General features: G+C 40.1%; 1 protein-coding gene across 1 annotated transcript in view; it reads left to right on the plus strand.

The window, feature by feature from the left end:
* Nucleotides 1-22,739, plus strand: part of DNAH8 (dynein, axonemal, heavy chain 8) — a 349,054-nt gene that overhangs the window by 78,630 nt on the left and 247,685 nt on the right. The window contains exons 23-27 of the mRNA XM_011986894.1: nt 10,128-10,260; nt 12,471-12,586; nt 14,449-14,555; nt 20,910-20,985; nt 22,324-22,513. Of these exons, the coding sequence (XP_011842284.1) occupies nt 10,128-10,260; nt 12,471-12,586; nt 14,449-14,555; nt 20,910-20,985; nt 22,324-22,513 (622 nt within the window). The remainder of the gene's footprint in view (nt 1-10,127; nt 10,261-12,470; nt 12,587-14,448; nt 14,556-20,909; nt 20,986-22,323; nt 22,514-22,739) is intronic.

Here is a 22,739-nt window from a genome sequence, read left to right on the forward strand (position 1 = left end):
TCTTTCTTTTTTTGAGACAGGGTCTTGCTCTGTCACCCAGGTTGTTCTGCTGTGGTGTGGTCATGACTTACTGCAGCCTTGACCTCCTGGGCTCAAGTGATCTTCCCATTTCAGCCTCCCAAGTAGCTGAGATTACAGGTGCATACCACCACACCTTGCTAATTAAAAAAATTTTTTTGTAGAGACAGGGTTTCACCATGTTACCCAGGCTGGTCTTGAACTCCTGAGCTCAAGTGATCCACCCACTTTGGCCTCCCAAAGTGCTGGAATTACAGATGTGAGCCACCATGGCCAGCCTTAAAATTATTTGTTCTCAGTTTTGGGGTCTTGGCTATAACTGAGACCACACCAAACAACCCATTACCTTAAATTAGTTAATTAATTTAGTTTTTTGAGATGAGGTCTGCCACCCAGCCTAGAGTGCAGTGGCAAGATCATGGCTCACTGCAGACTAGAATTCCTGGGTTTATGTGATTCTCCTACCTCCTCCTCCCAAAGTGCTGGGATTATAAGTCTGAGCCACCTTGCCCATCTGGTGACCCATTTTAACATCCTGTTCTTGGTGTGGTCAAGTTTAAGATGATTATATCTTCCAGATTGGTTGCTCCTGTATCATTATTGATTAAGCTTTTTATCCTTAAAGTTTATTTTGTTTGATATTGATGTAATTATACCAGCTTTTTTCAGGTTACTATTTTTCAGATGTGTCTTTTTCCGTTTTATGACTTTCATCCTTTTTGGCTTCTCCTATTTTAGATTTTGTTCTTGTAAAGAACATTTAACTGTGTTTTATTTTTAATGTATTCTGAAAGTCTGTTTTTAAAAAGCTGGTAATTTTGACCTATTTACATTAATTGTAACTATTAATATTTTTGGAAATACTTCTACTCCCTGCCCTCTTTTTAAAATTTATTGGCTTCTCTATTTCTATACATTATTTTGTATTCTTTTTCAAATATCTCTTATCTTTTTACATAATCTTTTTTCTCATGTCTTTATTTTTCTCAAGACATTAAAAAATATTTTATATTTTGCAACATAATTTCACTATCTGAAAAAAATAGGAGAGTCTAATTCTGCTCTATGCTGTTTCTACCAACTCTTGCCCAGAGTGGCTTGTTTCTTCCTGTTTTTTACATTTTTGGATCGGGAGGTAACACACACATATCTATTTGTGGGAATGCTGGACAGCCTTGGTTGAGAAACTATTTCTTTTTATTTATTTCTATGTGGTGCCTAGGAGTTTCACCAACTTGGGACAACTTTATGTTAGTTTCTCAGAGGATAGAATTTCCAAAACTTCATAGATTTATGTAAGGGTAAGCTAGTTGTAAATTCCCCAGGGAGAATTTGCTCCCCGCAGCCCAGAGCCTCAACCAAGGTAGCTGACTTTCTTTTCTAGTCCATTCTTTCCCTGAGGGCTTAGCCTTTGATTTACATGATATTAAGCAAGGATGGGGATGGGGTAGGTCTCATTTCCAGCCTCTCACCCTTGGGAAGGATCCAAGGCCTTATTTATTTATTTATTTATTTTTGGTTATTAAAAAAACAAAGCCCCATAGAAGCTATGGTTTCAGGTTGCTTTTTATTTTAGTTTCTATGCTTAAAAAAATTGAGATATAACATATACTCAGAAAAGTGCACAAATCTTAAGTGCACCATTCAATAAATGTTTCCATATGATACACTCTTGTAACTATCTCCGTGGTCAAGATATGGAACACTTTCTGTATCCCACATGATTCCTTTGTGCTTTGCTCCAGCCAATAACACCTCCCTCCCACCCATAAAAGTAATCACCATTTGACTTCTATCACTGTATATTAGTTTCGCCTGTTTTTGAACTTCATATAAATGGAATGGTGCAGCATATGTTCTCTATTTCTGGCTTCTTTTGCTCAGTGTTATATTTATGAGATTCATCTTTGCAGTTGTGACACATTCATTCTTTCATTTCAACTTCTCATTGCTCTATAGTATTCCATAATATGGATTTAGTACAGTTTATTTGTTCATTCTACTCTTGAGGGCATTTAAATTGTTTATAGCTTTTGGTTATACACTAAGCATTCTTGTAAATTTTTTTTGTGGACCTAAGCACTAATTTGGTGGATATATACTCCAAAGGGAAATTGTCAAGTCATAGATTATGAATATATTTAGCTTTAATAGAAATTGTCTTTTTAGAGTTTGTCTCTGAACTAGGAGCCAGACAAGTTCATGCATTACATTTGATTGAAATGTCTCTTTAAGTTTTAAAAATCATTTCCCACTCCCCACTCTGTGTTTTGGCTGGCAACTTTTTTATTGTGGTAAGATATATTAACATAGCATTTACCATTTTAACCATTTTAAGTGTACAATTTAGTGGCATTAGGTACATTCACAATGTTGTATAACCATCACAATGATCTGTTTCCAAAACTCTTTGATCATCTCAAACTAAAACTCTCTGCCAATTATACACTAATTTTCCAGTGGTAGTGCTAAGTCTCAAGAGTGTGAGCCAAGATGCAGGAGGCAGAATTCTGAAGAGCATGCTTGCCGAGCAGTATGCCCAGTCACTTGCCCTGGAGTGATCTAAGACCTAGTTAGAGTTGGGCTGTCTTCTCACAAACCTACCATCAAGTGGCCATTATAGTGAAGCCAGAGTATGATTTGTAATGACAGGACAAGTTGGATCACACTCCTGGACAGCAGTCAGTTTTGGAAGCACAACATACGTAACACGAATTTTTTTGAGGCAAAGTTGCTTTGGGTCAAACAGTGGTTTCAGATCGTATTTGGGAACTAGGGCTATTTGCAGTCAGGGCAGTATTCCTTGTCTTGGCACATCCAAGGGTGGTTTAGGACAGATTATGTGAATTAATAAAAAGCTTTCTTCTGTTAGTTTCCAATTGTTCTTTCTGTCCTGTGATCCTAGGGCTGATAGCACTTTTCTCCTTGGCCAGCTGGCTCCCTTTTAGGCTTTGCCAATGGGTGTGCTGGAAGGATGCTGGAGGAGAGAAAAGGGACTTGCTCTTTCCTGATTTGCCTCCTATTCCTGACACTACTGCATCCACAACAACTCTTCACTCTGGCAGCAGCACTTAGTCACAGGCCTGGCTTTCCCAGCCCTTCCAGAGGCAGCCCCATGTGCCTTTCATGGTACCAGCATCATGAGGTCCCTCTCTGAGCTCCTGAGGTAGCAGCGCCAGCTGGGCAGCCCCCTCACTTCTCTGCTCCAGGTTCTAATAACTCCATCCTCCTCCCAAGTCCTAGGGATGCCAGCTGCTTCCTGCTGTTACTGTTATATCTCTGTGTGCCGTCAGTGTCCCTGTTAGCATTTTGGGTCCTTTTAAGGGAGGAGACCACCCTCATATTGTCTTATGCCCAATTTCTGCCTCCAAAGAAAGAAGTAAAAACTAAAAGGCAGAAATGAAATCCACAGGCAGACAGCATGCACCACGCCCTGGGCCTGGTAGTTAAAGATCGACCCCGACCTAACCAGTTACGTTATCTATAGATTCCAGACATTGTATGGAAAAGCACTGTGAAAAGCCCTGTCCTGTCCTGTTCTGTTCTGTTCTGATTACCGGTGCATGCAGCCCTGAGTCATATACTCACTGCTTGCTCAGTCAACCATGACCCGCTCACGGAAAGGGACAGGAATTGCTCACTCGGGGAGCTCGGTTTTTGGAGTCGTGAGACCCTCTCACACGGAAAGGGACAGGAATTGCCCACTCTGGGAGCTCAGTTTTTGGAGTCGTGAGCCTGTGGATGCGCCCAGCTGAATAAAGCCCTTTTCTTCCACAACTCAGTGCCTGAGGGGTTCTTGTCTGTGGCTCATCCTGCTACACTTTAACTGTGTTTAACCCATCCTCCATATTAAATTCTCTAATTCTATTTGTTACAATAGCTGGTGTGTCTTCCGTTTTCCTGACGTTAGCCTAACTGATAACTTCTATCTCGATAGATGTACCAATGGAATAGAAAATCAAGGAAATGTTATGATCCAAGTTAAACACTGTTAAATAATTAATGAGTATTAACAATTCTGTCAACAAAATCAACTTAGGGCCGGACGTGGTGACTCAACACCTGTAATCCCAGCACTTTGGGAGGACAAGGCAGGTGGATCACTTGAGCTGAGGAGTTTGACACCAGCCTGGCCAACATGGCAAAATCCCGTCTCTACTAAAAATACAAAAATTAGCAGGGGGTGGTGGTGCACGCCTGTAATCCCAGTGAGAGGAGAGGCCAGCTAGGCTTCGTAAGTCAAGTAAAGGCTCAGAAAGCTGTGAAACTCACTCATTTCTGCATCAAGCCTTACTTTAGTCCTAGATAAATAATATTGAAGCTATATGCTTAAAAATATTCTTAACACCAGGATTTGTGCGGTGTTTTCTTCCCCAAGAAAGCTATAAACAGCGAAAATTTTGCTGTAAGCTTCCCTGTGTCCTCTCTCCCTTCCCCATGCTGAAACTAAAAGGAATGTTAATTGCCCATTTGTCTATGATCAGCAGACCTTATCTATGCTTCCAATTCCGATTCCTTGTAAAAATACTTTGTAAAATCCTGTGAGATCCTGTCTCTTTTGCCATGCCGCTGCAAAGTCATAAAATAGATGAAACCTAAGTTGCAATTCCGGTTTTCCTCAAGATCTAAGACATTTAATTGTTTTTGTTTCTTGCTCTAGTAACATCTCCCCACTGCACCCGCAGGTATTTCCCCCCTTAAAAAGTTTAAAAAGTGATAAAAGAATCTAACACTGGTTACCTGCTCAGGACCCCTTCCACGCTGTGGAAGCTTTGTACTGTCACTCTGCTCAATAAAGCCTACAGCTTTTTTTCTCTTAGTCCATGTCTCCATCACTCGCCGCAGGTGGCCACCATGCCAATTCTTTGGCGTGGCTAAGGCAAAAACCTTTAGCGTTACACCAGCTACTTGGGAAGCTGAGGCAGGAGAATCCTTTGAACCTGGGAGGCGAAGGTTGCAGTGAGCCGAGATGGTGTCCACTCCAGCCTGGGCCACAGAGCGAGACTCTGTCTAAAAAAAAAAACAAAAAAAATCAACTTGGCTCTACAGAAACACAAGCACATTAGTAGTTGCCAGAGCTGTGGAGACAGGGAATGGGGTGACTGCTAATGGGTATAGGGATGCTTTCTGAGGTGATGAGAATATTATGGAATTAGATAGTGGTCATGATTGCACAAGTCTGTGAATATACTAAAAACCAATAAACGGCACACTTCACAAGGTTAAGTTTGTAGAATGTGGATTATATCTTAATTAAAACAAAATTTAAAAATCAATATAACTGTCTCCTAGTCCCTGGCGTGCCTCTAAGGCACTTCTTTCGTATTCAGTCTGTTTCTTACTGAGTTGTAAGAATGGTCTTAGTCCTCAAGGACTAGCGAGTCTTCTCAAGAAGAGATGGAGTCCTTACTAGGACAGGATGCTTTACTTTGTGTGGCCTCAACTATTCATGACATCTTATAGAGGTAATATTTGCAGTGACGTTATTTTGCCACTTGTTGAACATAAGAGGAAGGTGGCTGAGCCACTCAGTTGCCTGCTGACACAGGACATCTGCGCAGAGGAATGTGTACATCTAAGTTTCTTACTCTTGGCATTGATGGCAGCGTGGGTCATTGTGATTATGTGGAGTGGCCCAATTCAGCAAGGATTAATGAAGTTTGTTTTGCACATGTTCTTTGATCAGAGTTCAGACACAGGGATGGAATTGAGGCACAGGGATTGTGTATGGGATAGTATCAGTGAAGATCCCAGTAGGGTGAGATACCCCAGCAGTCCCAGTGATGGGAAGTCGTCACCACCACTAGGGCTGAAGGGACCAGGGAAGAAAATTGTGCTTTCAGAGGCCAGTAAAAGCTGAAGCCATGTGGAAGGGCTCTACCAGAGATGCAACCTCCAAGCAAGGAGGGAATGGGAAAGAAATACCCCACTTTCTCACTCCTGTAGCTCTCCTGTCTTCTCTTAGTGCCTCCTCTTGGGTTAAACCCAACTGGAAGTCAGAGAATGAGGGAATCCCACTACGTAGGGCGTGGCAGAGAAAAGTAGAGAATGGTTGGCAGGACATGGAGTGTCTGGCAATATGGCTTTGATGGAGTGACAGGGATTATTCATAATTAAAGTCATGTAAATAATTTTCACAATCAGAGCTTTTGGCACATTGCTGACTGCTGCTGTATCCATTTTTCCTTCCTTCTGGTTCTATGGAGAAAGTTTCCACCTCTTTTCAAAACCGAGGTCCTCCAAATGGGCTGTTGATTCCATGCCCACCTGTCTTCTCGGTGACCTTGTTCCACCAGTTTTCCTTTCTCCTGTATCTTCAGCGTTGTCCTCTCCACGGGGTCCTGCTCACCAGCAGTATCATATGCTCTCATGCTTTCCTTGCCAGCGGAAACCTTCCCACTTCTCCCTTCACTTCTCATTTACAACCAGACTTCTCCAAATGCTCGCACATGGTATCTTCACTTTCCCATCTCCCATTAATGTTTCTTTCCTCCATTTCTGGCTCAAATTATTTCTGGCACGAATTATTATTTTTTAGCAGCCTTATTGAGATAAAATTCACATACCATACAATTCACCCTTTTAAAGTGTACATCTCAATGCTTTTCAGTATATTCACAGAGCTGCACAACCATCACTGCAATCAATTTAGAACGTCTTCATCACCCAAAAGAAACCCGTCCTCATTAGTCTCTATTTCCTCTCAACCCTCCCAGCCCCGAGGCAACCCCAAATTTCCTTTCTGCCTCTGTAAACATGCCTATTCTGGACATTTCATACAAATGGAATCATACAATATACGTTCTTTTGTGACTAGCTTCTTTCTCTTAGTGGAGTGTTTTCAAAATTTATTCATAGTAGCCTATATATCAGAACTTAATTTCTTTTTTTCTTTTTAAAGAAACAACGAGGTCTTGCCCTGTCACCCAGGCTGGAATGCGGTAGTGTGAATATGACTCACTGCAGCCTCTAATTCCAAGGCTCAAGCAATCCCTCTGTCTCACAAAACTTCATTTCTTTTTATTGCTGAATCGTATTCCATGGTATGGTTATGCCACATTGTATCTATCCATTCACCAGTTGATGGACATTTGGGTTGTTTCCACTTTTTGGCTACTGTAAAGAATGCTGCTGTGAACATAAGTGTCCACGATTTTTTTTTTTGGACTTATGTTTTCATTTCTCTTGGGTATGTATACGTAGGAATGGAATTACTGCCTCCTAACTCCATGTTATACTCTTTGAAGAGCTTCCAGGCTGCTTTCCAAAGCGACTGTATCATTTTTCATTCCCACCAGCAGTGTATGAGGGTTCCAGTTGCTCTATACCCTTGCCAACACTTGCTATTATTTGTCTTTTTGATGATAGCTGTCCTAGTGAGTGTGAAGTGGTATCTCAGGGTGGTTTTGGTTTTGACATATGTTTTCCTATTAGCTAGTGATGTTGAGCATCTTTCATGTGTTTATTTTTGTGTTTTTGAGACGGGGTCTCACTCTGTCTCTCAGGCTGTGGAGTGCAGTGGCGCCATCTTGGCTCACTGCAACCTCTGCCTCCTGGGTTCAAGCGATTCTCCTGCCTCAGCCTCCCAAGTAGCTGGAATTACAGACGCGTGCCATCACGCCCAGTTAATGTTTGTATTTTTAGTAGAGACGGGGTTTCGCCATGTTGGCCAGGCTGATCTTGAACCCTTGACCTCAAATGATCTGCCTCCCAGAGTGCCTCTCAAAGTGCTGGGATTACAGACATGAGCCACTGTGCCCGGCCTCCTGTGCTTATTAACCTTTTGTATGCTTTCCTTTGGAAGCAGGTATTCGGATCATTTGCTCATTTTAAAATTGGATATTTGTCTTTTTGTTTTTGAGTTGTAATAATGTTTTATAGATACTAGTTCCTTATCAGATATATGATTTACAATTTTTTTTCTCCCATTCTTTGGGTTTTCTTTTCAATTTCTTCATGGTGTTCTTTGATGCACAAAAGTTTCTGATTTTGATGAAGTCTAATTTATCAATTTTTTTCTTTTGTTCTGCTTTTGGTGTCAAATCTAAGATAACTTTGCCTAATCCAAGATCATGAAGATTTATGCCTATGTTTTCCTATAAGAGTTTTTTTTAGTTTTAGTTCTGAAATTTTAGGCCTATGATCCATTTTGAGTTAATCTGTTTGTATGGTGTACGGAGAAGGTTCCATTTCCTTCTTTTGCAAGTGGATATTCAGTTGTCCCAGTACCAGTTGTTGAATCCCATTAACTTTACTATTATATGGTATTGGAAACGTATGGAAAAATTTATATGACATTCTCCCATTTGTTTTGTGGGCATATTCTTTTCAAAAGATTACTGTGTTATTTTGTCGAGATTTCTGGATGTATCATGCGGATGCCAAGATAAACATGTGTGTTCATTCTGCCAAGTTAACTAGAGTGTCTGGTTCCTGAGGGGATTTCAAAGCTGGGATGTATAAACACATATGTCCAATCTGCCGTGATCTGCTGGAATTGTCTACGTGCTTAACACTCATTTTCCCTGTTAGGCTGAAGTGGCTTCCAGCCTCCATTACCATTCCAATGTTTAGCACTGCGTCGAATAAAGTGAAAAGGACGAACTGAATGAATGATGGAGCGAGGTCAGAAGAGTTGGGCATGGAGAGGATCACGGAATGTCTTTGGATAGAAGGAGGGACACCATGTCTCTTGGGACTAAAAAATGATGAGAATGCATTCAGATACAGATTACATGGTCAAGAAAGGAACACATGGGGGCAAAACATGGGGAATATGGGACTTCCCAAGGCTTTTCTGGAGAGAAGTTTGCATGGACAGACTTGGGATCCTCTGCAGATGTATTCTTGAAAGCCCAAAGTGGCTGCTCCTATTTACTTTTTTATTATTTTTTTTTTTTGAGACAGGTTCTTGCTCTGTTGGTCAGGCTGGAATGCAGTGAACATAGCTCACTGCTGCCTCCTGGGCTCAAGCAATCCTCTTGCCTCAACTTCCTGAGTAGGTGGGACCATAGGCATGCACCACCATGCTTGGCAAAATTCTAAAAAATTTGTTGTAGAGATGGGGTCTCACCATGTTGCCCAGGCTGGTCTCAAATTCCTGGACTCAAGCAATCCTCCCTCCTCAACCTCCCAAAGAGCTAGGATTACAGGTATGAGCCACTGTACCCAGGCCTGATTTACTTTTACCATTTTTTTTTTAAGAGATGAGGTCTTGTGCTGTCACCCAGGCTGGAGTTCAGTGGCACCATCATGGCTCCTGCAGCCTTGAACTCCTGGGCATGAGCAATCCTCTTGCTTCAGCCTCCTGAGTAACTGGGATTACAGGCACGTGACACTGCATCCAACTACTTTTCTTTGTCCTAAAATGAGTGTATTTTGTGGGCATGTCAAAAGACTTATTGAACTTTATAAACCAGTTTTCTTTTCTGAAGTTGACTAGTTCTCAACTTCTTCCTAAAGCATTTGCTAGTAGAAGAGTTTAGAAAGACAAAGTGCAGGCATTTTGAATCAGACAAAACTGATTTCAAATAGTTTTTCCAACTACTGTGTGACCTAGGAAAATTTCTTATACTTTCTGAGCCTCAGTTGTCTCTGCTGTGAAGTGGGGAACATAATATTACTCATCCCAAGATCAGTGTTTAACTAAATGAATTAATATGTGTGAAGCTCTTAAATTGATGCCTGTTACACAACACCATGCTCAATTAAAAACTTCATCTAATTTCTCTCTCCAAACCAATACTCTGGATTGTCTTCTTTTGAAACCACATCTCATCTTCAACTTCTGACATCATCTTCTCTCCACCCCTTCAGCCTTCTTTGTTTTCACCTATGTGAATATCAAGGTAGATTTCTATGCGTGATTGAGTCAGGGATAGGTCAAAGATGGACTTTTTCATCTTTCTGCTATTCTTTGGGCCTTAGCAGCTATGCGTTTAACCACTGACAATTTTGAATTTGAAACATCATGCCATTTTCAGCTATCTCTAGCTTTTTTTTTTCCAAGTGAAGTTAATTATAGTTTTATAAATTAAAGTCATAGGACTAATTTTCACAGTGTTACTTTTAAGTATCTGGAAAATAATAGTCATTTCTCTATTTAACAGACATACACGAAAGAATGGGCTGACATTCTAAACCACAGAAGTAAGCATGTGGAAGAAGCTGTCAGAGAACTTATATCAATATTTGAGCAGATTTATGAAGTGAAATACACTGGGAAACTAGCAAAGCAGTCAGGTAACTTTTCTCGGTACTATGTTTGAATTACAAGATCTACAGATTCGTTCTTATGTAAGCACCTTCTGCTTAGCAGATACTGAATTCCAGACCCTCCCTTCCCCAGAAGCAAAGAAGGTGTTCAGCATAAATCACATTGTTTGTACCAACAGTTTAAGCGCAAAGAGTTCTTTTTGTTAGTTAAGCAATGGTGGGAACCCCCACCCCTGTCAAATCCAAGTTCCCAACCCAGGTCCATCATTGCAAGCTGGCCTTCCTATGGATAGCAGTCTCAGGCCTGCTATGCTAACTCTATTTTTTTTTTCTAGTACAGCATTCTAATCAAGTCACTTTGACTATTTGATTTATTTTGCTTTTTTTTTTTTTTTTTTTTTGAGAAAAGTGAACCAGGAAAAGGTAAATTCTATAATTTTATTGAATCTGGAGAACTTAATCTGGGTGAGACCATGTTTTAAGACATTTTTTCTTTTCCTAGATCCTTCTCTGTAGAGTAAGCTATGAATTCCTACTTAGAACTGTCTTTGGGGTTTGGCTACAGATAAATGGTACCCAGTTGACGAGTGCATTCCCAAGGAAGAAAACACGATAAGGAAGCATGTATTCTCCATCATCCATTCCCCCGCCCGTGATTAAAGGATGCCCTAAAAGGCTCTGTGTCATAACTCTAACTTTTGATTCTGCCCATGTCCTCATAACCTTCATTCAGTTTGCTTGACTGGAACTAAGAGAAACTTCCTTACTTCATCACATCTGTTCAGGCAAATTTGTATGACAAGGTGCCTGTAGCATTCAAAGTTGATGAAATAATTTTTACCTTATTGATTTTCCTGTTCTCTCAATAGGTTCTAATAGTTTCAGTTTTATTAATAAGCCTGAGAGAGAAGCTGTGAATTTGGATTCTCTTTATCAGGGGCAGGGAATTTTAAGAAAAGGTTCCTTAGTAGGGGAGTGTTTTGCTTCCTAGATTATGGTTTAAGAACATGAGACTTTTAGCTTTGCTCAGATTATTGTCCTGTCCGAGATATCTCAAATCTTTGGATAAATTGGAAGACAAAGACATATTTCATCTTAAAGTTTTGTTTTCAAGCTCTAAATAAGAACTGACTAGGTAAAACTTTCTAGTTGGAGGTTTTACTTAGTATTGTAAGGGGATGTGCCTGTCAGTCACGAACCCTGTTTGCTACACACCTGCTCTTCCGCCCAGCTGCTGCTCAGGGAAGTAGTGTGAGGCTGGCTTCGAGCAAGGCTAGCCACTGACTGCACCAGGAGTAGGTCGCTGACACAGTGTGCCACCCAGACTCTCGAAGGAGACCGGAGAGATGGCTCTGCCGTACAGGAATGAAGTTAATTAGCTACTTACCAACATATTTGAAGTAGGGAATCTGTGGGAAGTTGGCTTTTTGGAGTGAGAGGAGAACATTCCAGTCAAGCAGAGATCCCATGACAGTGAAATAGCAAGGAGAGAGGAAGAGAGAAAGAGAGAAAGAGAGAGAGAGAGAGAGAGAGAGAGAGAGAAACTGTGAACTGTACCTGGAACAGTGGTTCTTAATGGAACTAGAAGGGATTTTGCCCCTGAGGGAATATTTGGCAAGGTCTGGAGACATTTTGGTTGTCACACTGTGTGTGTGTGTGTGTGTGTGTGTGTGTGTGTGTGTGTAGCGAGGGGGTTGCTACTGGCTTCTGGTGGATAAGGGCCAGGGATGCTGTTAAAAACCCTACAGGACAGCCCCCAGCAACAAAGAATTGTCGCACCCAAGATGTCAGTAGTGCTGAGGATGAGAAAGCCTGAGCCTGGAATGAGTATGCACATCACACCTTTCCTCTTACAGTTTTTCCACTTCGTTTAATTAGTTTTCATCACAAGCATCAAAAACACAAAAATATCATTTCATTCAAGTTAGAAAACTCAAAAGGTAAACAGATAATTTAGAAGGATAATAGGTAAAACTCTCTTAAAACTTTTCTGAATTCTAGATTGTATATTTACAGAGTGTATTTCTTAGTAGAATGACAATTCTATTGAGGCGGATAATTTAAATTGAATTCAAGGATGACTCCTACAGGAACAAATGCAAAAAACATTTTTTAGAAAACAGTTTTTAAAGTAAGAGCTTTTTTAAAAGGGGCTTCCTAAGAGGGTTTGGCCATGTAGAATACACGTAATGCTAAAAAGTCAAATGTTATATTTTTGTTTTGTCTTTTGTCTACAGAACAGCGGAAACACGTTGTTTTTGGAAGTGAAACAGAAGAGGGTGAAAACAATGACTATGAAGCTAATGTTGTGAATGAGGTTGATACTAATGATAAAGAAGATGAATTTAAAAAGGTATTTATTGTGGAACAACTTCATACAATTCACAGAATTATGTTTTATAGGATTATAGATAAACCCCATATGGTGCTTCTTCCAGGCAGTTCTGCAACCAATCTGTATCTAATGTATAACAAAATCCATAAAGTATAATTTTCAATTTTATATTGTAGGCTCAGGCAATCCTTTAAGTTTTCCCCAATATCACAGCTTTTGATGTGATTCTGTCAATCACAGTTTAGTAGTCACCTTCCCTCATTGTGATTGACCATGCTTTCTTGTATAGTAAATGTGCCTTCAGGGATTGGAGCAGCAATCAGTTTGACTCAGAATGGAGAACTTTGTTCTCAGTTATTGTGTTTAATGGTTAACTGTATTGCAAGTCCAGATTGTGGTTCACTTGGGGCTCAGGGATCTGCATTTTAAACTGGCACTGTGGCTGACCACTCTGGACTCTCCCCCAGGAGAAGCCCTAGATAGGCAGATTTTCACGTTGTGTTGAAATGTGTTGAGAATGAAGGTTTAGAAGGGGGCCTGGGGTTTCTTTTTCCTTCTTAGCCCTCACGGTTCTGGTCATGCATGAACTTTGAATGTCACTGTCACATTTGCACTCATTCCTGCTTTCTCCTCCCCGGGTCAGTTTTCTTTTAATCCTTCATACCCACCTTCTTTTCATTCTTTGTCTATTTTACCCACTTTGACACAATCTGATACAGTTTTAGAAATAAACAGCACACCTTTATTCCATTTTCACCTTCTTGCTCAAGGATTATATTGCCAAATAATTGGGAAACACTTTGCTGCAGCATCCAGACTTCTGCAGTTTAGGCTTCTTCTCAGTACCACGCACCAGGCAGCTGTTAGCAACCAGCAGGTGTCAGCTGGAGCAGTCCTCTCTCAGAAGTGCTTGTCTTCCAGTTGCATTACCTTTTGACACTGGCTGAAGTCCTCAGAGCATGATTGAGTACCCTCAGAACCTCTCCAATTGGGGGATCACTGGGGCTGCATTAGTGGTCACCTCCTAAATAGCCTCTGCCTCTCAAATTCATCTCCCACATTGCTGCCAGAATGGTCTCACGTAAAAATCTGATTATGTCACACCTGTGCTTTAGCCTGAGCATTCACCAGCCCTGACTGTACCCCATTGCCACATGGAAAAGCTTGATATTCCTCTTTGTTCATGCCTTATTACTCTCTCTTCTGCCACACCAACCCAGTCTCAGAGGGGCTGGGTTCTAGAGCAGTGAGGAACAGTATGGCCAGAGCCTTGCCCCGATGTGTGACTCATTGTGTAAGCAAGACATGGGCCCACATCTCTGCCTACCAGGCTCCAAACCTGTCCTGTGCTCTGATCAATAAACTTGGCTATTTCTCCCAAGGGAAGGAAGGGTGTAGAGAGAGGGTCAAACCACGGTCCCAGAGGGTGGAATTTTCATCTCATATATTTGAGTACTGCACGTTTTAAAATACATTTATCCAGCTTCTTGAGGATGGAGACTAGTTATCTTCTTGTGCCCATGCCCTTAATCATTGAGAAATGTACCACATTTAAAGTGCTTCAATTTTGTCAGGTGAAAATTGAGTATTGAGCCAGCCAGGATTGCTCTGAACATACTGTTTGTGAATTTTGGTTTTTGAATAAGTTCCTTTGGTTTGCTAGGGTGTTTATGCAAACACATTTTTCATTTATTCTTATTTGTTTAAAATAACCAGACAAATAATTTAGGATTGAATTTGTTTCTACGCTGTCATTGAAATTGTACAGTTTATTATTTGTTGCCTTTCACATGCCACATCGTATATTGTATCATTGTTTTGGGGATGCTTGAGGTTTTTTTGGAGGAGAGATACTAAATTTAATTGATTTCTTATTACAGAAGTGTAAAGAGGTCTTTGCTTTTTTCTCTCATCAATTACTAGACAGTCTTCAAAAAGCTACACGGTTATCTCTGGACACAATGAAAAGAAGAATATTTGTTGCAAGGTAAGTGGAAAATATGCTAATTATATCTGGTAATCATACTTATATTGTAATGTGAATAGCACCTCTAATAAATTTATTAATTTAAAAAACTATAAAATTTAAAATATAGCATTCATTAAAAGACTGTGTGAAAGTACTTGTGTAATACTGCAAGAACTGTGGTCAAAGGAACACCCATGTTCCCCACACCCTGCCTGAGATAAAAAAGGCTACCAGTCCTCTCATGGGTCCTCTCCCTTCTCACCCAAAAGTAACTACTATCCTGAACTTGGTGTTTATCATTGTCTTGGTTTTCTTCACAGTTTACTGTGTTTTTGTATCCCCAGTCCACGTATCATTTAATTTTGCCTGTATTTGAACTGCACTTGGTATACTGTTTTTGAGATTCATCCATGGGGTATAGTTTTTCACGCTTCTGTGTAGTTGGAGTATACATAGTCTGTTTATCCATTCTACTGGTGATGGTGATTTGGGTTGCTTCAGTTTGTGGCTATCATGAATAAAGCCTCTGTGAGCATCTTGTAACCATCTCCTGCTGCACCTGCTAAGAGTGGGTTTGGTGGGTCCTAGGTTATGTGGATGCCTCATTTTACCAGGCAGCACCTAGTGAGAGTGCCCGTGGCCCCTCATCCCTGCAGACAGTATTATTCAATTAAAAAATTCTTGCCAACATACAGGGTGTGAAATGGCATCTCATCAGGATTTTAGTTTACATTTTCCTGGTTACTGATGAGATTAAATATACTCTTGTGTTTATGGGCCATTTGTTGTTTCTCTTCCTTAAAATTTGTGTTCCTAGTTCAACCACGGTGGAAGACAGGGTGGTGATTCCTCAAGGATCTAGAGCCAGAAATGCCATTTGACCCAGCAATCCCATTACTGGGTATATACCCAAATAATTACAAATCATTCTCCGATAAAGACATACACACACGTATGTTTACTGCAGCACTGTTCACAATAGCAAAGGCTTAGAACCAATCCAAATGCCCATCAATGATAGACCGGATAAAGAAAATGTGGCACAAATATACCATGAAATACCATGCAGCCATAAAGAAGGATGAGTTCATGTCCTTTGCAGGGACATAGATGAAGCTGGAAACCATCACTCTCAGCAAACTAACACAAGAACAGAAAACCAAACACCCCATATTCTCACTCATAAGTGGGAGCTGAACAGTGAGAACACATGGACACAGGGAGGGGAACATCACACACCAGGGCCTCTCGGGGAGTGTGGGGCTAGGGGAGGGATAGCATTAGAAGAAATACCTAATGTATATGACGGGTTGATGGGTGCAGGAAACCACCATAGCATGTGTATACTTATGTAACAAACCTGCACGTTCTGCACATGTACCCCAGAACTTAAAGTGTAATTAAAAATAAATAATTGTGTTCCTTTTTTGGTCTGTTTTTCTATTGAATTGGATTAATTCATAAGTATTCTTAGTATATTACATTATTGATGATAATATAACAAATGTCTTTTGTCAGTTTTGCCTTATCTTTTCATTTTCTTTATTAATTTTCATTTTCCATTGCCGAGTTTTAAAAATATTCAAATTTATCAGTTTGAGTGATTTGTGGTCTTTTTAAAGAAACCAACGCTTCCCTACTTCATAATGTCTTCCAAAACTTTTATAGTTTTAACTTTTATATTTAGGGTTTTAATTTACATGGTATTGATTTTTGTGCTTAGTGTGAGGTAACAAATAAATATAATTTTTTCCATGTGGTTAATTAGTTGACTAAGCAAAAGTTGTTAAAAAATCAGCTTAGTTGTGAGGTCAGGTGGGGGAGTTATTTAAGTTGCATTGAATCTATAGATCGATTTGGAGAGAATTAGCATCCTTATAAATATTGAGTCTTCTATTCAGAATTACGTATTACCTCTGCATTGATATGTCTTCTTTAATATCTCTCTGTGACGTTTTATAAATCTCTGTGTAAAAGTCCTACACAGTTTTGTTAGATTTATTCCTTGCCTATTCATTGCTGATTTTTAATTTAATTGTACTGTTCAATTCTCCCAGTGTGATTGTGGATTTATTAAATTTTCCTTTTGTTTTGGTCAGTTCTTGTTTTATGTATTTTATGGCTGTGTTGTTAGGTGCATACAAGGTAATAGTAGTTAAACCTGCTTAAGAGCACTGTTCCTTTTATTTTTATTTGGCAAATCCCTTTATTTATATTAATCCTGATTCCTCACAATTCTCTTTAGTTTGTCATTTACCAACTTTTTCTGTGTAACTGTTTCGATCTCTTTACTTAAGCCTTTCTCTGTACTTTTTAGTTTTACCTCTTAAAAACATTGTATACCTGATAATTTTCCTTCAATCTCATTATCTCTGTCTTAGTGAGTTTAATTTGTTTGCATTTATTGTGATTTTTGATATAGTTGCACTTAATTTATGACATTTTATTTTGTGTTTTCTTCTCACTATTCTTTTTCTTTGACTCATTTTATTACTATTGTTGTCTTTGGGGTGGATAATTTTCACCATTTTTTCTCTTTTCTGTACTTCACTTCTTTAAGTGATTACCCTTAACTTTAGAATGCACATATTTTGCTCCAACTAAAAAAAGTACTAGCCAGGTTCACTGGCTGACGCCCGTAATCCCAGCACTTTGGGAGTCTGAGGCAGGCGAATCACTTGAGGTCAGGAGTTCGAGACCAGCCTGACCAACATGGTGAAACCCCGTCTCTACTAAAAATACAAAAATTAGCCAGGCCTGGTGGTGCACGCCTGTAATCCCAGCTACTAGGGAGGCTGAGGCAGGAGAATCGCTTGAACCCGGGAGGTGGAGGTTGCAGTGAGTTAAGACTGCGCCATTGCACTCCAGCCTGGGAGACAGAGTGAGACTCCATCTCAAAACAAACAAACAACAACAACAACAACAACAACAAAGTAGTGTCCTTAGTTTTGCAGTTTTCTAGTCTTATTTCTGACTACAAGGGCTTGACAAGCTTTACTGACTGAACTGTACACATTTTATTGCCGTTTGATGTTTTAGTTTTACCTTTGTGTGAACACTCAAAAATAATATATTAAAATAATTTATTTACTGGCATACTTTATTAAAATCTGCAGGTTCTCATGTACTTTTTTGTATCCCATTGGCTCTTTAGTGAGGATCTGTGAGAAGCACACTCTCTTATCCTTCTTTGTAAGTCTGAAAATGTTTCGCCCTCATACTTTCATAACATTTTGGCTGGATATAAAATTTTTCTTTGTCTTTTAGCACTTGGAAAGTATTTCTTCATTTTTTTCTGAGTTATGTTACTGCTGATGAGAAGTCTGCATGAGTCTAACTGAATATTCTCTTTTAATCCTTAATGTTTCTGCAGTTTTCTTACCCTGTGTGGATTTGTCTTTGTCTAATCCTGCTTTGTTCTCAGAACACACTTCCTATTTGAGGGTTTATAGCTTTCCTTAATGCTGGAAAAAACCTCAGCAATTTCCCCTTTAGTTATTACTTCCAGGATATTCTTTCATTGTCTTCTTCTGGAACTCCTATTAATTGAATGTTGAATAGAGTGACCACATAATTTATTGTTTCAACTATGGAACTTTTGTGAGTGAAGGGGCACTGTCCAGATGAGGTCCCAGGACACAGTGAATCTGGAACTGTCCTGGGCACACTGGATGTGTGGACATTTCGTATGTTGGGGCTTCTCTTTCTCTTCTCCTTGTCTCCTAATGACTCTGTCATCTATGTCATCTTTTTGTCTTTCTGAACTACACTATGGGCAAGTACCTCTGTATCTATTCTAAAGATTTTGTCATCTGTGACATCTTAAATATTTCAAGAAAAAATACTTTTTCCTTATCCTCCAGATATGAAATTATTTCTGTCTTTTTAGTTTAGCAATTTTAAAAAAAAATTTTTTGAAAGAGTCTTCATATATCGCTGAACATTTTCCCTTACTTTAGAGCTTGTTATCTGGGCATTACTTTTATCTGGAGTGAGTTTCTGTTTCAATTTTGGATTTTGTTAGCTCTCTTTCTTATCCTTAGACATATTCACGCATACTTGGCTTTTAATGTGCAGGCTCTCTTTGCGAGAGCTTTGTTTTCGTGTTTCTTTCTCCTTCCCTCCCTCCCTGTCTACGAGTTTCACTTTTGCCTCTAAATGACACTCGGAACCCTGAGTACAGAACCAGGTTTTATTTCTTCACAGTTACTGGCCCCTGGAGAGATATTGGGGGTATGGCAGGTTCGGCCAGGGAGCACACAGGAGGCCTGACTTAGCTACTTATCAAGGAATCTGTGGATGTGCTTCTTTTGCCCCAGGTCTGCATCCGCTGGAAAAGCCGTAGCTGCGGGCAGTAGGTTGACAGACCTTGTCTTGCAGCAGCATCTGCAAGACAGGTGGGAGAGCATTATTTTAGTTTTTGGCCTTAAGTAGTGAGGCTGGCCGAGGCCCTGTCCCTCATTGAGTCCTGTCCATCCTCTATATTTCACCAGAGCCAACCTCCCGACGGTCCCTGCCTCTTTCCAGCCCGGAAACCTCACTAGGCTGTCCTTGTGTTTCTCTCCATTTCTACTTCATGGAGATGCTTACCTTGTATTTGAGCATTCTTGTGTCCTTTATCTCCCATCCATGATTGTGATGGGTTTGGCAAAAAGAAGCTTTTTTGAAGGATGCACTCACTAGGCCACATTGATTTACAAGTTCTGTGGCAATTCAGCAATTTTTGAGGAAGCATACATGAGGATAGTACTAAAAAATCCTTACTTGTCTAAAATGTCTTTCTCTTATCCCCACACACGAACGCTAGCTTCGTCTTCTGGGATCAGAATCCCTTTCTCTCATACTCTACAGAGGCTGCTCCATTGGCTTCTTTGGTTTCGATTTTTAGAGGAGAGTTCTGCTGCTAATCCGATTTTCCCTTCCAAGTAACAACTTGTATTTGTTTTGATCCTTACAGGATTTCTCTTTTATTCTTGAAATTCACAAATTGTATGTTGAGATGCAGGTGGGTTTTTTCCCCCCATTAATCCTGTCAGGCACATAGAGAATCTCTTCAAAATGAAAAAACAAGCCTATTCTTAAGGTTAAAGGAGTGCTTTGCTTTAATTTCCCGTATCTACACAGTATTCACGTGCTGCGTCTAGGTAGTAAGCATCTCTGAGCGGAGTGACCCTCTGGAATTTACTTAACCTCTCCCTACCTTGGTTTCCTTATCTACAATATGAAAATAATAATAATCATAAGGTCTGCCTCACAGAATTAATGTGAACATAAACTGGTAATTTATGGAAACTGCCTGGCATACATTAAGCATTCAAGAAATGTTACCTATTCTTACCTTTTCTCTAAGTATTTTCTCTCTCTTTGTATTTTGCATCTGAAATTTTGGAGAATACCTTCAGCTGATTCTCTAATTTGCTGTATAAGGTACCAAATGATCTAGTGCGGGGTTCACTGCCTCTATTATTCAGCTGTTCCTTTATACTTTATGAAAACTCTTTCTTATTCTCAAATTACACACTTTGAATCAATGCCCACACGAATTTTATTGCAACATCTTGAATTCCACTGGGAGACTGTGAATTGAGGGGTTTTGTTTGCTTGCTTGCTTTGTGTTCAGTCCTTTCCAATAATAGGTTTATCTGGGAACCCTTGGCCCTGAGTGCTAAAAGTTGGGTCTTCACTTTGGAACTGTGGCCTCTATGTTTCTTGTGATCTCCTTCCACCCCCATCTGCTTGTATTTAGAAATGGAGATGTAAGTTTTCAGTAATGACAGTATTTCTTGCACTCCCAGAGGAAAAGACAATGGACAGTTTGCATTTATTATAATTTTGTCTGGGATGGGGTGGAGGTTGAGACAGAGGGAGCTGTGCTAGCCAGAGTAATTTGCAGCTCTGCGGGTGTCCTTCATAACTGGACTCAGGCGTCTGTGCTGCTGTCTGTGCATGAGAGATATTGTTTAACAAAGCAGATTTTGGAAATCATGGACCAGGCACGTCCTGTTTAATCTCGTAAAAATATAAACAAAGAAGCATATAAAGGTATATGCTGGTGATCTCATCCTATATCTGTTGCAGGGCTGGGAACAAAGAATGCCTTTAGTAAACACTGTTAAAGGTTATTACTGACAAAAAACAGCATTAAAATAGTAGAAAATGTATATGAGATTACTAGTTTGCTTCTAAGACTATCGGGTCATTGTATTTTCTTAGTTCTCTGCAATTTAGGGCTCTGTTATAAGTAATATTCTCTTTGTGTAGTGTGGCCTTTTAAAAATGTTCTTTATTGTTAGGACTGAATTTTGTAGCATAATAAACTGTTAATGAAATTTTAGGTTAAGGTTAATCAGCTAGATGTCCATCTCATTGCAGCCATAATGGGCGAAAGCGATCAGAAGATATTATTTCCTTTATAAAAAGTGAAGTACATCTTGCAATTCCTAATGTGGTAAGTATTATTAAATACACTGATATTTTGGTAAGTTACTTAAGAAGTATAGTACTAGAACTGAGCTTTCATTTAGGGTGACATTCTGGTCCTATGTATTTTTTCACTTTCCCTCACTATTTAACAAATTGGAAATGTCATTTATATCTGTTATGAAAAAGTCACTTCTGGGATGGGCACAATGGCTCACATCTGTAATCCCAGCACTTTGGGAGGCCAAGGTGGGCAGATCCCCTAAGGTCAGGAGTTCGAGACCGTCCTGGCTAACATGATGAAACCCCGTCTCTACTAAAAGTACAAAAATTAGCCAGGCGTGGCAGTAGGTGCCTGTAATCCCAGCTACTCGGGAGGCTGAGGCAGGAAAATTGCTTGAACCCAGGAGGTGGAGGTTGCAGTGAGCTGAGATCATGCCGCTGCACTCCAGCCTGGGTGACAGAGCAAGACTCTGTAAAAAAAAAAAAAAAAGTTACTTCTGTATTAGCTCATGGTGTATTGAAGGTCTTGTGAAAGAGTTGAGTTAGCCATCTGTTCTGCCATCAATTAGCAAGCACCCTACCAATTGCCTTGCTTTTCCTTACTTCAGACATTAAATTATCTAAATAAAATCATCACAGTTGTCCAGATCCCTACCCCAAACACATGTCTGTGAGGCAACCCACTAAGGTAAGGATGGCAGAAGAGAAAGATAAAAAGAGCCTGTGCCCTGAGCATCTGAATCATCCGTATCTTCCCGTGGCACTTATCTCTACAACTACCCCAGCTGCTGATGGGCATCTGGAACTCCAAGCCACATGGGATGGCTGAGCTGCCTTCTGCGATGGGTCAAAGGATAAGGCCAGGCAGAAACGTGACTCACCTAAAACCACCTTTACATGGTCTGACCTCCTGAAGGATAGCGTCTTAGCTTATTTGGCACATTTCAAAGAACTGAGGTCAGACTCTTGGTGGTGTAGCTTCTTCAGTTACTTTGTTTCATGGATTTCTAACACATAGTCTGTAATTTCCCACTGCATTCTGCCACCCCCATGGGGAAAAGGATGACAAGTACTAGTTTGGCCTTTTAAACAAAATCGAAATGTCATTTCTGTTATTAAAAAGTTACTTCTGCATTAGCTCGTGGTATAATAAAGCTTGCAGGAATCGATAGCCGGAAAACTTCAGGATAGAGAAAATCTGCATCGCCCCCACACCATCTTCCTCTGTCATTCTCCCCATCAAATCAGCCTTCCACTGGGCCAGCCGAGGCTTGCCCCACTCAGTGGGGAGTGGAGGGGGTGAAAATCGAGGGATGGACTGTATGTGCTGGCAGTATTACACATTTGTTTCTTCTTTCCGCAGGTGATGATTCCTAGTTTGGATGACATTCAACAAGCCATTAACCGTATGATCCAGTTAACCCTGGAGGTCAGCAGAGGAGTGGCTCACTGGGGGCAACAGCAAATCCGTCCCATGAAGTCAGTCATTCCCAGCCCCACCACTACTGACCTGACCCATCAAAACACAGGAAAACTGCCGAAGAAGGAAGAAAGTAAGAATGTAAAATTAGTCAATGATCTTACTGATCCTTCTTGGATTTGATAGCATATAGATTTTTAAATTATTTTATATGTTTGATACATTTCGCGTTTAAAAAATAGTATGTTTCATCTTAAATGTAACATGCAGGCATTTTTTCCTGGCTTTGGGTGGTGGGTGAAAAGGATTTTTAAATCCCTTGTCTACTGTGATGATCTTAAGTTAAAAATTAAAATAAG

This window comes from Mandrillus leucophaeus, unplaced genomic scaffold (genome assembly GCF_000951045.1).
Source record: "Mandrillus leucophaeus isolate KB7577 unplaced genomic scaffold, Mleu.le_1.0 Scaffold3, whole genome shotgun sequence".
Taxonomy (NCBI): Eukaryota; Metazoa; Chordata; class Mammalia; order Primates; family Cercopithecidae; genus Mandrillus; species Mandrillus leucophaeus.